General features: G+C 41.0%; 1 protein-coding gene across 8 annotated transcripts in view; it reads left to right on the top strand.

The window, feature by feature from the left end:
* RBM33 (RNA binding motif protein 33) overlaps positions 1-15970 on the top strand; it is a 133238-nt gene that overhangs the window by 27525 nt on the left and 89743 nt on the right. For all 8 annotated transcript variants that reach the window (XM_034639915.1, XM_034639899.1, XM_034639907.1 and 5 more), the window contains exons 3-5: positions 6416-6464; positions 11107-11183; positions 13764-14076. In XM_034639915.1, the coding sequence (XP_034495806.1) occupies positions 6416-6464; positions 11107-11183; positions 13764-14076 (439 nt within the window). The remainder of the gene's footprint in view (positions 1-6415; positions 6465-11106; positions 11184-13763; positions 14077-15970) is intronic.

The following is a 15970-nucleotide window of genomic DNA, read 5'->3' on the forward strand; positions in this document are numbered from 1 at the left end:
TGCGGGTCCCACGCAGTCCTCCGTCTCATGACCCTGAGACTCATGACCTTAGTGGAAACCAAGAGTCAGACGCTTAACCAGCTGTGCCACCCAGGCACCCCTACATATTTATTAAGATCTTAAATATTCTGTGTTGAAAATGTAAAAAAATTACCTTGTAGTTGCAGTCAGAAAATCTAATAATAAAGGTAAGTAGATCTGAATAAAGAACAACAATGATCTTCTGCAGTAAAAAGAATTACGTGATTGCCATTTGAAAACTGATGCTCCAGGAGTTTTACAGAATAATCTACATTAAAAATTATATACATTAAAAACTTAGAGCCTACATAAAGATAATTATTCTTTAGTGGCTCTTAGGCAGTCTATAAAAATTACTTAGAGCTTTCAACAAAAATCTCCTGTAAGAGAAACGCCCCTGCTGGAAGTATTGATGAGTAGTTTTGTTTCAAAGATTGTGATGGGGAGCTGAATAAAAAATGTGTTTAGTAGTTCACTTACCATTTGGATTTTCTCTTCTGTCAGTTGTCTATTCATATCTATGTGTATTTTTCTTAGGGCTGTTTGTCTTTTCCTTATTGGTTTTAGGGATTCTTTGTACTTTCTGCAATTTATTTTTTGTAGTTGGAGATATCTCCTCCCAGTCTATGATGTGCGTTCCTTTAAACAATAGCCTTCAGGTGGATTTTTATAAATGATCAAATGTATAATCTTTTCCTCTATGGCTTTTGTTTATTTTTTTATTAAAATATGAGCAGTGTCCTTTGGAATCATTTTCAGACTTGGAGGAAAGTTGCAAGAGTGACACAGACACTCTCATGGGCCCCCAGACTCCCAGTTGCTTCCTGCCACGTCCGCCCGCTGTCCTCTGTGCCCTCTGCGCACCCGCTCACTGAGGTACCCCCCTGCCCTGCTGCACAGTGGTCTGAGGGCATCAGGCCCTGTGCTTCCCGTGTGCCTCAGCATGTAGTTTTCCTGGTGAGCTTCCCAAGAACAGGGGCATTCACTTACATACCCACTGGATCATTTCAAAATCATGAAGTTAACAAATACAGAATTGTATTTTTTAATCTACAGTGGTTATTCAAGTTTTGACAGTTCTCCCAAAAACGTGCTTTATAGCCCAAAATGAGTTTATTTTTTTCTGGTTCAAGTTTCTGTTCAGGATCATACAGTGCATTTTGTCCTCTCTTTATTCATCTGGAAGAATTATGTATCCTTGTCTCTTATGACTTTGACATTTTTGAAGAGGACAGCTCTTTATTTTGTAGACTCCCCTCGGCATGGATTTGCAGGTGTCTCTTCAGAATAGATGTGGGTTGTGTATTTGGTCGGGAATACTCGTTGGCAGTGCTGTGGCCTTCCTGAGGGCATCGCTTAACGGAGGTGTGTGGTAAAGGTGTTTCCCACTTTCTGTCCTTAAGAGATTTTCCCCTGCCCTGTGTTCTGGAATGTTTTGCATGTTCCTATGAAAATTGTGAAGTGTTTTTATTTTTTATAGTTAAGATCTATAATTTGCCTGAAATTGATTACATTGATTGATTTTTAACTTACTGAGAATTTCAAGCAAATGTGTGAGTAGACTGGTACAGTGTACCCAGTGTACCATCATTCAGCTTCAACAGTTACTGGTTGGTATAAAGCCAGTCTTGTTTTATCTGTAATTTGTAACACTCCTCATGTCACAGACATAAGTTCATCTGAAAATTTCAGATTGTATTTCTCTAAAAAATAAAGGATTTACAAAGACAACCACAATAGAGTTATATTTTGAAAAACTCCCTGGATGTTAATGTCTTATTACTGATTATCTCATGTAAGTTAAGTATCTGTGTATCACACACACACAGTGTGGATGTGGTTCTGTATTCTCTTTTATAGTTTGTGGAGTCCATAGTAGATCCCTTGATTGCCACTGATGGGTAGATTTTCCAAGTGTTTCATGTGTAGGTTTTCATGCATCTTTTTTTTTTTTTTTTTAGTTCTCTGCAACTTTTTGAAGAAACAAGGTGGTTTGTCTTGTGGAGTTTCTGTTTTTGCTGTTTTGTCCCCTGGAGTGTTAATGTGTTCTTTCATCTCTTGCGGTTTCTGTAAATTGATAGGTCTAGGAGTTGATCTAGGTTTAGGTTTGAAAATGGCCGGGAGGCTGGATGATCTCAGTTAACTTCTGCAAACTGTCTCCTCTGAGGTACTATAAATAAGTACTTGATTGTTTACTTTTATTTACCGGTTTTCGGAATAATGGGTCAGTTCCTTAGCGTCCTCCAAAGGTGAGTTTTATTTTTGAATCCCTTCCAACTCATAGATTTAAATACTGCATATGTATTTTAATTCATTGCAGTTATTTTTATTAACATTTGAACCGTTCCTATATCCGTTCAGTGGGACTTTCAGTTGTCAGGAAGTAGTTGGCTTTCTGCTCTCACGGACATTCTCGTCCTCCCTGCTGTGAATGGCCGCTGTCCCAGCATTATTTACCAACAGGCGCCTCCTTTCTTCTTTCATTTTCAGTGCACGTTTGCATATGGAGGCTTTATATCTTGTGTGTTTCTTTGATATTTTAAAAACATAAAACCACCTCCTTGGTGTACTGGCTAATAGAGGGAGAAATTTGAAAGTTAATGAGAAGAGGGAGTCAGAAATTGTTACGACCAGCTCTTGCCGCGGTGCTGCATTAATGGTGTGTTTGGAAGAACCTGGTGCCGTTGTTGAACCAACACCTGAAGTTCTTAAGTTTCTTTTTTTCTTTGTAAAGATTTTATTTATTTATTTGACAGAGAGAGAGACAGCCAGCGAGAGAGGAACACAAGCAGGGGGAGTGGGAGAGGAAGAAGCAGGCTCCCAGCGGAGCAGGGAGCCCGATGCTGGGGTCCATCCCAGGACACTGGGATCACGCCCTGAGCCGAAGGCAGACACTTAACGACTGAGCCACCCAGGCGCCCCTGAAGTTCTGAAGTTTCTTTTGAAGGATGTGCTTGTATCAGTCTGTATCCATGCAGGAGGAGGACCACATACTCGAGGCTCCAACTGGAAGTCCTTTGATGCCGGGCTGTGTACGGGAGAGTGTTACAGAAGCAGTAAGAGTTGCTTGGGTGTCAGGGCGTAGCCCGAGGCCTGAGGGGGAAGAAGTGGCATCCTAGGGCCCGTGGGAGGTCTCAGTCGTAGCAGTGGATGGGACTGGACAGCGTAGGTGTCAGGGAGGGGGCAGTCTCTCTCCTCCTGGTTGGTAATGTTCCATTGGGTCATCCCATGGCCTAAGGCCATCCAGAAGCAAAGGCCGGGAGAGCCTGCACGAGTCTCCCCAGAGAAAGCTTCCGGAAATGGAGTTGGGAGAGACCAGAAGAGCGTGGCCTGGAGGGGGCAGGCATACCGAGGGAATGGACTGAGTGCAGGGTTTGTTGTCACTTACACTTGGGATTTTGAGAGGCTGCAGCCATGTGGCTGACTACAAAATACTTGTTTCCTGGAAGTGTCTTTCAGTGTACACCTGTTTACTAGTAAAAGTATACTTGCTGTCAAAGTGCTGATTGTCCCTAATGTTGGTTAAGACACAGCTGCCCAAGAGGTGCTTCTTCCTCAGGTGGTGATGGTGGGGGAGAGCCTGAGGGCGTCTTACAGTTGAATACAGGGAGTCTCAGTCCATCCTGTGCTGCTCTCCTTTCCTGACACAGCTGCGGTCATTGGCAGGGGCGCTGAGGCTCAGCTCTTCGCAAGGACTGGATTGGACTGGTCACTCCCACGAGTTCATTATTGTTTTTGGTGACAATTGGTGTGATTTCAGTAGTGCTTTATATTGTATAAATTTCTTTCCTTTTGGGTACATCTTTTGTAAGGATCCAACTTGTTGATGACAGGGAAGTACAGTTACTTTCTGGGTGGGGTTTGTGCATGGTGGTTAGGACTTGGACCCTGGTGGAGCTAGAGTGTCTCATGGTTTGCCTGTTGACTTTGACACTTCCTAGCTTGGTGACCTTGAGCCAGTTACTTAACATCTCGGTGTCTTTGTTTTCACATTTTATTTTTTTTTTATTTTATTTTTTTTTTTAAAGATTTTATTTTTTTATTTATTTGACAGAGATAGAGACAGCCAGAGAGAGAGGGAACACAAGCAGGGGGAGTGGGAGAGGAAGAAGCAGGCTCATAGCAGAAGAGCCTGATGTGGGGCTCGATCCCACAACGCCGGGATCACGCCCTGAGCCGAAGGCAGACGCTTAACCGCTGTGCCACCCAGGCGCCCCTGTTTTCACATTTTAAAATGGGGGATGATGTAAATATCTATGTAATGGGGTTGATGTGTCAACAAAAAAGCTACTACATGTGAAACACTTAGAATGGTTCTTGAAGTAATAGACTCAGTGGAAGCTCACGACTTCTTGAGCTATCATTTATGTCTCTTGTGGCTGTATGGACCTCATCCTTCTGTCTCCCGTCCTGCTTTCTGATTTCACGCTGTTGTCTTTGTTAGTCACGGAAGCAACTATTCTCCATCTCTGTACACTCCACTCATTTATAACTGTTAGTTTTCCTTTATCTTCTTTTAAAAAATGCTTTTGTTTAGGAAAAATGGGTGGTCCTCAAAGACTGATTTCTTCCGTATAGATCCCTTGTTAGCAAACAGTACAGGTAGTTTCTAGATTTTTGCTTGTCTATTTATCAGCACCCTTTTGTATTCTGGTTTTAAGAGTTCTCAATATCCCCTGGGCAGGTGGTGTTACCTGTCATTTTTGGTTATTTAGAGTGATGGCCTAGTGGGGGTGCTTGTCTTCAAAGGGTCGAGTGTCTGTTCTGGTGGTCTAGAATCAATTCTCAAATGGGGTTCCTGTCAGTATGGTGACTAGATCCTTTTTTCCTCACCCATAGAGGATGATTTTAGCACTGAAGATGCAGCCGTATCTGAAAGCTGATTAGGTGATTTGTGGAAATGTTGGAAGAAGTTACATGTTATTCTCTGATAGCTGTCTTAGTCATGCAGGTCTGTGAAAGATCTACCCCATGGGTAACCTCTTGTCCTGGGTCTGTCCATGCTGTTTGACTTTGGGCCATTTATTTATTTTTATTTATTTATTTATTTTTAATAAAGATTTTATTTATTTATTTGACAGAGACAGCCAGTGAGAGAGGGAACACAAGCAGGGGGAGTGGGAGAGGAAGAAGCAGGCTCCCAGCGGAGGAGCCTGATGTGGGGCTTGATCCCAGAACGCTGGGATCATGCCCTGAGCCAAAGGCAGACGCTTAACGACTGAGCCACCCAGGCGTCCCCTGGGCCAATTATTTAATCTCTTATTCTTGTTTTCTTTATCTATAAAATGAGGGTGTAAAGGATTTAATAGGGTAATAAGATAACAAAAAGGTATTCAGTGCATGAATGGAAAGATTTGTCGAGTTATTTCTAGTCCTAAAACGTGGCATATAGAAATGGGTGTTTCTGTCATAACTCCACCACTAGGTGTTTCTGTGTATTCTGGTAGTCTGCAAAGTAGCAGACTTCAAGTAAACAAGGTTTTCGGATAAAGTTGTGCCCCAGACCTACAGAAATTGGTAAGCAGAGTGCTTATAAAAAAGAGTAACAGCCCTAATAAGGATATTGGTGCATTTGCACCTGGAAGCATAGTCTGATTTTCTCCTTCTAGATGTTGTCCTTAAAAGGCATATTTGTTCTTAAGACATTGGGTTCCCTAGCGCTGAGAATGTAATTCAGTGGTAGCCTCTTCATCAACCACAAAACCCCACAAAAATAGATACAGTGGGAAATTTCTTTAGCTTTTTGATCTGGTGAGGGTTTTGAATTTAATTGTGATGTAATCTGTTCCTCTTTTACACTTCAGAGCATGAGCATGCTGACAAAAAATTTCAGAGGACTGATAGGACTTCCATGTTTTACAAAGATAATTCTCACGAAATAAGTCACGATGATTTACTTGTATGCTCTCATCAGCATCCTTTTTTTCATCTTTTCAGGTTTTGCAGTTTGATGAGTGTCAGATGGTCTCTCAGTGGTTTTGGTTTTAATTTTCCTAGTTAATGATGTTGGACATCTTTTCCTATTTCATGATAGGTTTTTCAAGGCAGGAGAAAGCCTAGATGTTACCTATTGTAGTTTCTTCCTTTACTGACTACTGAACAGGCCCAAAGAAATAAAAGATCCCAGATTGAGGTAAAAAACTGAGATCAGAAATCTAGTGAGAGCCACGTCCTCTAGCAGAACCTCCCTCTCTTCAAAGACCACATGTTCCCTGTATATTTGAAAATGTTCTCATTATTAATAAAGCAAAAGGGAAGCATAGCAAGTTTCCTGAAGCAAGCAAACAGGAAAGTACCCAAACCCTGAAGTCCTGGGGAGATTTCCCAGTGATCTGCAGACTTTCCGGTGTTGTAGGAATAATGCATTGGCATGCCTTTTTTTCTTTCTCTCCAGCGAACTTGAAGATGACTTACTTGGAGAAGATTTGCTGTCTGGCAAAAAGGTAAGAAATCGAGGTCTTTCTGAAGCCAGCCTCCAGCTGCTTCATTGGACTGATCATACAGGAATATATCATGAATGGGTTGTGGTACTGTAAGGTTGAGTGCAGGTTACAGTGTTGGGAATCGAATTATCTTTTAAATGCACAGAGAGCTGACGTGTTTAGTCTGTTAGTAAGTTCTCCAGTAACTTCTTCCTCAAGTGATCAGTCCTTTGATGCAAATATTTTAGTTCTCACTCAGTCCGAGGCACTCGGGTGTTGAGTTTGTGAAAGCAGCAATATAAAACCACCACTTACTCGCAAGAAAACTAACATTTGGAGGCTAGTAGTTTGCATTCCATTTTTGAAAGTCTGGAGATAAGCTCGAAGGTAGCTGTACTGAAATGTAACACGCATTCAGATAAATGAGACTAAAAGTCTAAAACATAATATAGGTTTCTCTAAATCTTTTTGATCAAGCAAAACTTTGCAGTAATTAACTCTGATATGTGTGTATCTATGTATAATGTATGTGTATGAACAGTGTAAAAATGCTTGTTCTTAACTGAGTATCAAGGTAGTTTTTTATGCTTAGTTTTTTAAAGTCTTAAGATTGTGATGGCTTCTTACTGTCCATAGTTATTATATGTAAGCTCATTATACTTTTAGGTGATAAGGTCACGTCCTTTGTCTAATTTATTACATCTGATTATATTTTCCTTTTAATATCATTTATAATGAAGCTAATGAAGGTCTTGTAGTAGGAGAGGTACCCGTGTTGCCATTTACTTGTAACTTACTGTGTTGCATTATTAGCTTTTTTGCTAATACATGAACTTGTTACAGGATTCTCTTGAAGGCACTTTCCTTTGTCTTTCCTGTTTCTTACTGCATCACTGGCCCTCAGGTGGCCTGGCTTCAGCCTGCCTCAGCCTTTCTTCCTTTAAGTGGGTCTCATCACCTGTCACTCTCAGTAAAAATTAGTTGAGTTCCCTGTAGATCCACTTATCTCATGTAAGTAAAAGGGGAAACATCAAAATTTCGAAAGTGAGAAGAGATGGCCCCTCAGCCCGTCCTTGTGTGAGGGGCTCATGCTCTGGCCTCAGGATGCCCTGCGTGTGTCGTGTGATTCGGGCTGCAGGGCTAGTCCTTCCTGTGTCATGGTCACAGGGAAAGTGGTACTGTTTTCTTGATGACTCAGTGATAATTACTTTGCACATCCTTGAAGTGCTCTCAGTGTACCTGGGAGTTCACTACCCTAACGTAAATGCGTTTTTTTCCTTTGTAATTATTTAAGATACATTAGCGAAGGATACCAATTAGATGTTAAAATGTTTAAATGTAGTAAGATATTTTTTACTTAAGTTGGATTTCTATCCTTGGCAAGCCTGGGGCAGCATAATCTGTCCCGTGTCTCTATCAGGATGCTCTACCGGCCCTGGTAATTCTTTTGGTGTACATTTGTCCCCATCTTGTAAAAGCTTTGGTCAGGTCTCTTACCAATAAAGATGGAAAAGCATAGTTTGGTTTGAATAGTAATACTGACTCTTCTGGGGAAGTAGTCTCTCTTTCTCTTCCTGGGCTAGCTGATTGGTGTGTTTCCCGTGGAGCAGCCTGCAGCCTCTGCTCGGTGGGAAGGCCCTCACCCACCTTGTGCAGTGGTGAAGTCGCTTTGTCTGGACAGAGGCTCCTAGGCTGAAGGGTCAGAGGGCCGCACAGCCACATACTGAGAACAGTGACAGCATCACACCGACAGGGGCAGCTCGAGGACATGCTCAACAAGGGAAGTTGTGAGGGTGAGATTTTAAATACAGGTGGAAAAGGAGAGGTTGTAAACTCAAGGTGAAGCATGCTGGCATGACCCAGACAGAGCCTTGAGAAATGGGGGAAGCCTGGTGCCAGTTGCCTGCCAGCGCGTGACCCCCTCTTCAGTTTCTCTGTTTTACGGCAGCAGCAGCTATACTGCCGGACAGGTGCTCTGCCAGTTCCAGATCTACTGTAGACGGTCCGCCTTCTGGGGAGTCCCGGAGAAGCTTGCTTTTTCTCTCATACTTGGGTCTCTTCCGGGAGAAGAATGACCTGTCTGTGTGGTAAGGTTGGGAGAAAGGATTTCTGTAGTATTCATTGCCACTTTCTCTTCCTCTCTGGGCTTGTGTTTGCTGCTCTTTCCTGCAGACCACCCAGAACAGGATCCTCCCTGGTGACTCCACCCTTGCCTGAGGAAACAGTTCTCTTCAGTTCTTTGGAATGTGGTTGAAAATCAGTTTTTGTCTTGGAGATTGAGTCTAGCCCCACATCTTGCATCTCGGCTTTATCAGCAAAGTGGTATCTTGGTCAGCTGCCTCCTGTGTATGTTCCTCTTCACATTCAGAATTGATACGGGAGGTTGAATCCTCCGAGTCCAAAAGTAAGATCTGGTCACCACCAGGGCCCGCCACAGCACGCCTTTCTTCCTGTTTGTTTGGTGAATTATTTATTTGTTCACTGATTTTTGAGGAGTACTTAAAAGTTCAACTAAAAAAACTCAAGCAGCCTCTTACTGAATGAAATTTGGCTTTCATTGAATTGTTAATTTTTAAAGATTTCCTGTGGTTTTATTTAATAAATTAGCTAAATTTAGGCAGGCCTGGCTCATCTCCTTTAGTAGAGGACAGATTATGTGGGCAACGAAGCAAAACTTTATTTTGGCCCTGTTAAGCAATCTGTTTCTTTACGTACAGATCCATTGTCCCTTCTTCAAGAAAACTACATGGTCTGTGTTATGTTATTATTATTGTTATTATTTTCGTAGGCTCCACACTCAGCGTGGAGCCCATCATGGGACTTGAACTCTTGATCCTGTGATCAAGACCTGACCTGAGATCAAGAGTCAGATGCTTAACCAACTGAGTCACCCAGGCGCCCCATGTTATTTTATTTTTATCTTTTAATGTCAGCCACTAAGTAGAGTCCCTTGAGACCAGTAAGAACTAATAAGGTTCATATTTTTTGGCTTATATCAGAAATATACTATAATGAAAAATGAATAGATAAATTTGAGAGATCTATTTTTAAAAGCTGTAAAATGCCAGGAAAAGACTGCTTGTTTGTTTGTTTCATCTTTAAGTAGAAAATGAAGTCTTTCTCTTTTTCCTTTTTCTGTCTACTTTTTTCCTAGTGTGTGTGTGTGTTCATGGGGCCTCTTTTGGAGGGGGTATGGTAATTTATATATACCGTGAAGGTAATTTGAATAGGGAGGAAATTGTGAAGGACCCCCCTGTGTAAGTGTACAATACTGGTATGTATTTAACTTAACAAAACCTGGAACTATAGAAAGTTGAGCAGTTGACAAAATCACTAGGCTTCCTCTGCCTACTTGTGCCGTGAATGCACAGGACTGTTGAGAGTAGGGGTGGGGGCCTGAGCTAGGCATGTTTATTTCCATGTGTCATCTCTATTAATAAACTGAAAAGTTTGTTTTAGTATCTTACCATTTCAGTTTGGTGATCCAGTTATCTAAAATCTGCTTCCTTTTTTTTTTTTTTTTTTTTTTTTTTTTTTTCTTTTTTTTTTTTTTTTTTTTTTTTTTTTGTACTTGAGAGAGAGGGGGAGAGAAAGAGAGCTAGTGAGCACATGCATGAGTGGGAAGGAAGGGAAGAGGGAGAAGCAGACTCCCCACGGAACAGAGAGTCTGACAGAGCTCAAACCCAAGGCCCCCGGGATCATGACCTGAGCCAATGGCAGACGCTTAGGCGCCCCTAAAATCTGCCTGTTTCTGGAATTCTACTTTTATTGTTTAAAAAGTCTTCCGATTTTGGGTACTAACTGTTAAAATTAGTCAAATCCTTTTTTTTTTTTTTTAAGATTTTATTTATTTATTCAACAGAGATAGAGACAGCCAGCGAGAGAGGGAAAACAAGCAGGGGGAGTGGGAGAGGAAGAAGCAGGCTCATAGCAGAAGAGCCTGATGTGGGGCTCGATCCCACAACGCCAGGATCACGCCCTGAGCCGAAGGCAGACGCCCAACCGCGGTGCCACCCAGGCGCCCCTCAAATCCTTTTTCTTTAAGTTTTTATTTTAATTCCTGTTAGTTAACATGCAGTGTAATGTTAGTTTCAGGTATACAATGTAAGTGATTTATCACTTCCTTACACCACCTTGTTCTCATCACAAGAAGTGCCTTCCTTAATCCCCATCACCCATCTCACCCATCCCCCACCCCCCCCTCTGGTAAGTGTCAGTTTGTTCTCTCTAGTGAAGAGTCTGTTTCTTGGTTTGTGTCTTATTTTTTCATTTTTCTTACTCTGTTTCTTAAATTCCACATGAGTAAAATCAAATTTAGTCAAATCTTAAGGATACCATTTTTTTGGGGTGTATGATGGGAGAAATATTTGTAGGATACTGCTAAAGGACTCTTTTTCCTTTTTTGTTAGATTTAGAATAAATGTGATCATTAGGCCTGTTGCTTCTATACTTACTTGACTCTGCATCTGAAAATTTGGGGTCACAAGTATACCATATGTGGAATTTCTCAATTGTTAGCTGTCATATCAAAGTGAGATAGCACACTGAATGGCACATGCTTTAATAACAGGGTTAGAAGTAATGCAGTCAACATAGTTTTGCACACTTGTAACAAGTCTTTGTGGAAGTGGCCTGCATTAATTAGATTTCTTATTTTAATTAGAATCAGTCGGATTTGTCAGATGAAGAGCTGAATGATGATCTTTTACAGAGTGATAATGAGGATGAAGAAAATTTCAGGTATTATTAGCTCATTAAAAATTTTCTTTAACGAAATTATTAGTAACTAATTTATAATTATAATGGAATATAATTGCTAATGTGTGATTGTATCTTCAGTATGATTTTATTTTAAACAGGATATTAATATAACTCTCTTATGTGGAAGCCATATATATTTTTGTGTAAATAGGTATTGGTCTTGCATTTGATGACCTCTGTAAGTTCTGTTGAATACAGATTATGAAAACTCAGTAAAGGTATGTACTGCTCTTCTAAAGAATTCCTTTATTTGGATGGGGGCAATGGCCTTAGGCTCTTAATACTGTTGGCTGCAGTTTGATGTTGCTCCTTTTGTTATTTTAGACCATTTTTATTTATATGAAATCTGTTTACTGAATTGCCATTTTGGAAATTCCTTTGGACTGTACTTTATATTTTTTAAAAGATTTTATTTATTTGAGAGAGAGCGAGAGAGCCTGAGGGGTGGGGTGGAGAGGCAGAGGGAGAAGTATACCACCTGCTGAGTAGGGAGCCCCATGTGGGTATCCCTCCCAGGACCCATGAGATCCTGACCTGAGCTGAAGACAGCTGCTCAGCAGCCCAGCCACCCGGGTGCCCTTGGACTGTGCTTTAGACCCTGCTTGACTATCTGAATGTAATTGTTTTAGTGAACATATTTATTTTAGTCTTTTTCAGCTGTTTCAACAAAACAGTATGAACTGGGTAGTTCATAACAAATCTATTTCTCACAGTTCTCGGGCTAGGAAGTCCAAGGTTAAGGTATCAGTGTGGTCAGTTGCTACTTTCTGGTTCATAGATGGCACCTTCTTGCTATGTCTTTACAGGGTGGAAGGGTGAGGGGGTTCTCTGGGGCCCTCTCTGTAAAGGCACAGATCCCATTCATGGGGCTCCACCGTTATGACCTTTATAATCATCTCCCAAAGGTCCCACCTCTAGGCACCATCACACTGGGTGTGTTACGGATTCAACAGGATGAGTTTTGGGGGACACAAATAACCCGTCCGCAGCAATTGTGAATGTCTTTTTGTTGTTGACATAGTAAGCTCCATTATAAGAGGAAGTGGTATTTTGTATACTCTGGTAGGTGGAGTAATTTTTTCAGTGTTATTGTGAAAATTTAAAGAGACATCTCTCAGTTATAAATGAGGTTAATAAATATGCCATTTATTATTGAACTACAGATTTGTAACAGGTTTTCTAACTTAAGATGACTTTTATGGATAGAAATACAGTTTTAAGTTAGTTTTTTCTCCCAGTTATGTAAGTTACCCAGTTCCATTCTTTTTTTTTTTTTTTTTTTTTTTAAAGATTTTTATTTATTTATTTGACAGAGATAGAGACAGCCAGCGAGAGAGGGAACACAAGCAGGGGGAGTGGGAGAGGAAGAAGCAGGCTCATAGTGGAGGAGCCTGATGTGGGGCTCGATCCCACAACGCCGGGATCACGCCCTGAGCCGAAGGCAGATGCTTAACCGCTGTGCCACCCAGGCGCCCCTACCCAGTTCCATTCTTTAACATCATTATTATATTTTGGTCTGTTGAGTTAAGTTTGCCCTCGAAATACGGCAGTTTGGAGTTTACAGCCAAGTAATGTCTTCAAGTCTGTGTGGTGCATTCAGGTTTCTTGTTAGGATTAGATACCTAATTGATATGTGCGCACTTAGGTTTTTCTGCAAATCTTGCGCTGTAAGTGTTGCTATCTTGCAGCTTACTGTTAGGCATGTAGCTGTTATGATTCAGTGGGTGAAATAAGATTTTTTGTGTGTGTGGTTTTAAAACTGTCTTTGGGGGCGCCTGGGTGGCACAGCGGTTGAGCGTCTGCCTTCGGCTCAGGGCGTGATCCCGGCGTTATGGGATTGAGCCCCACATCAGGCTCTTCTGCTATGAGCCTGCTTCTTCCTCTCCCACTCCCCCTGCTTGTGTTCCCTCTCTCGCTGGCTGTCTCTATCTCTGTCGAATAAATAAATAAAATTAAAAAAAAAAAATTTTAAAACTGTCTTTGGTATTTTACTCAGAAATTATAAACCCTTTTTTTGAAATTCGTGATTAGTACAAATTTTATTTTATTTGAATATTGAAATGTATTTCCACACAGATCTTTAATATTTTGATTTTTTAAATAGGAGTTTATAATTTGCATTGTAGATTTAAAAAGAACAAATTGTTCTCAAATTCAGTCTCATTTTCTGTTAATAGAGTAATACTCCTCTATTTTTACGTCGGAGTCTTAGAAAACAGATACCACCACCCTTTTCGTTCTGGAAGTTAGAAAGAAATATAGTCTGTTTGTTTTCAGCCCTGGAGTTTTGCCAAACTTGTTTCCCATCTGGTTGATCTGATTCTTTTGGGCAGATAACCTGCAGCTGGTGATGTGCGGGTGCCCTCTGCGTTCGGAGCGTGGGGTGCAGGCTCACCGTGGCACGCTGAGCTCTGCTTTCCTCACAGGTGGAGTGATGGGCGTTTATCAGTCGTTGGAACAGCTTTTCACTGGTCATGATCTACGTCTTTGTAACAGTTTGACTTAATTTTGAACTTGATTCTAATTGGGCACCTTTCTTTATATTTTTGTTCTCTTTAGTTCTCAGGGTGTCACAATTAGTTTAAATACCACATCTGGCATGGTCACATCATTTGAACTGTCTGACAACACTAATGACCAATCTGGAGAACAGGAATCCGAGTATGAACAAGGAGAGGATGAACTTGTTTATCACAAATCCGATGGATCTGAATTGTATGCTCATGAGTACCCAGAAGAAGGACAGTATGAAGGCCACGATGCCGAGCTGACAGAGGACCACATGGAGTATGTGGAGGAGCCCGAGGAGGAGCAGTTGTACAATGATGAAGTGTTAGACATCGAGATCAATGAGCCTTTAGATGAGTTCACAGTGAGTCTTTTTCCTTTGTACGGCCAAAGATAACATGGCTGCCTGGGCATAGTTTTCTAGACTGATTTGAAATCTATTTTCCCTCCCTTGGGAGGGAGGGAAATTAGACCTTATTATCACTGTCTGCCAGTTTCTTTATCTGAGCTATGACAAAGTTTGTGTTGACAGCTTGTTTGGCTGGAGGTAATGCCCCTTTGTCATTGTGGAAGGCTGCACAGAATCGTGACCTTGAGGATTGCACCTTAAGGAAGAAAACAGCTTTGTGTGGTGGAGATACACTGTCAGTTGTTAGAAGTACTTAATGCAGAGCTTTTATCCAGGCTTTAGACAAGATCTGATAAAGTCCTTCCAAGGTGAAAAGATTATTGACCTGCTAAAGACATCTTTAAGGTGCTAATATTCCACAGTGATTGATGTCCTGTTCATTCATCCTCTTTTGTAACTGAGAACCGTCTAAACATGAATAAAGAGATTGGAGGTTAGTTTTGGAAATGTCACCCATAATTTGTTATCTGTAATCAGGAAGCAGAGATTGCTGATTTCTATTTCAGAAAGATGATTTTGATAGGTAGCTATTTTTAAGGTTGAACTGTCAAGAAAGCAAAAGGTACTAGTGAAGATTGCTCATCTGTCTTAATGATTCATCATTAAAAGATACTTTTAAAATACGCACTTAATGAAATTTGTGTGGGAAGGACGTGATATTCATAGTAGAATCTTCGGATTTTCGTGGTACTGTAGTTCCACTGAGACGCATTGTCCACAGTGCTGCGGGGCTGGGTGGAGGCATGCAGAGTTAGGGGTAATAGCTTTTTGCCTTTAACCCCTTAATGTTTTTATTCAGAGGAAGCTTGGTTTTGAGAAAAAATTTCAAAATCTGAATTTTGGTCCCTGGTCATACATATATAAAAATGGGAGTAATTTTGAAAGGCATTGTTTATGTGGAACTTTAGAATATTTAGTTCTAATCATAATTGTGTTTATTTATCTCAGTAGTTATTTTTAAGATTTGATTCATTTTGAATGCTTTCTCTTTAGCAGATCTAGTAATGAGAAAATGTCATTTTGGTAAATGGAGTCATGTAAAAGGCCTCATTGGCTACTTGGTCTTTTGTTAACGGTAACGGTTTGTTCTGGTAATAAATCCTTCACTGTTGTGGACAGGTTCTCTTCTGGTTTACTGGTGTGTTTGTATACTGTCTGAAAGTGGGGTACTATAAATTTAAAATGATTCTTAAAGATTAAGCCAAGATCTTTTAAAAATGTACCTAGTTATTCCTTGGTTAGAGCATTTATTCTTTCTCCTGTTCATCGGTCAGAGAAGACGATTGGTTAATCATATGTGGGTCCTTTTCCCTTGCAAATTCAACAGTTCAGCACATCTTTACTGATGTCCAGGCACTGGGGGCACCAGTTTTGCTGAAACATGAGACATGAGGCATGGCCCCTGCCTTCTGTGAACTTAGAATTTGGTGAAATAGATCAGTGTGAAAAGCACTAGTGTGCCACTTAGGAGGTGTTTCTCACCGTTGCCTTCTGCCCTACTTTGTTGTCCAGGGAATTCTCGTAGGTCGGGACCTTCCGTCTCTTGTGTTCCGTTGTCAAGCTAGAGGTTACATTCAGGCTCCTGGTTGTATAAAATCCAACTTTGTTACCTGACATCTGTGGTCTCAGAGTCCGGTATCCAGAAGAAAAACAGTGTGGCAGTTCAGTAGACTTACAGTACTTTTCCACGTCAAAATGAATTTTTTTTCAGAATTAAAAAAAAGCCTTAAACAGTTTTGCTTAGAATTTCTGAAAGTGTCTCGATATTTTCACAGGGAGCTGTAGACTTGAGAGGTGAGGGGAGTGTCCCGCGAGCCACGTCCGCTCACCTCCACACATCTGGCTTCAC

Source organism: Ailuropoda melanoleuca, chromosome 1 (assembly GCF_002007445.2).
Source record: "Ailuropoda melanoleuca isolate Jingjing chromosome 1, ASM200744v2, whole genome shotgun sequence".
Lineage (NCBI taxonomy): Eukaryota > Metazoa > Chordata > Mammalia > Carnivora > Ursidae > Ailuropoda > Ailuropoda melanoleuca.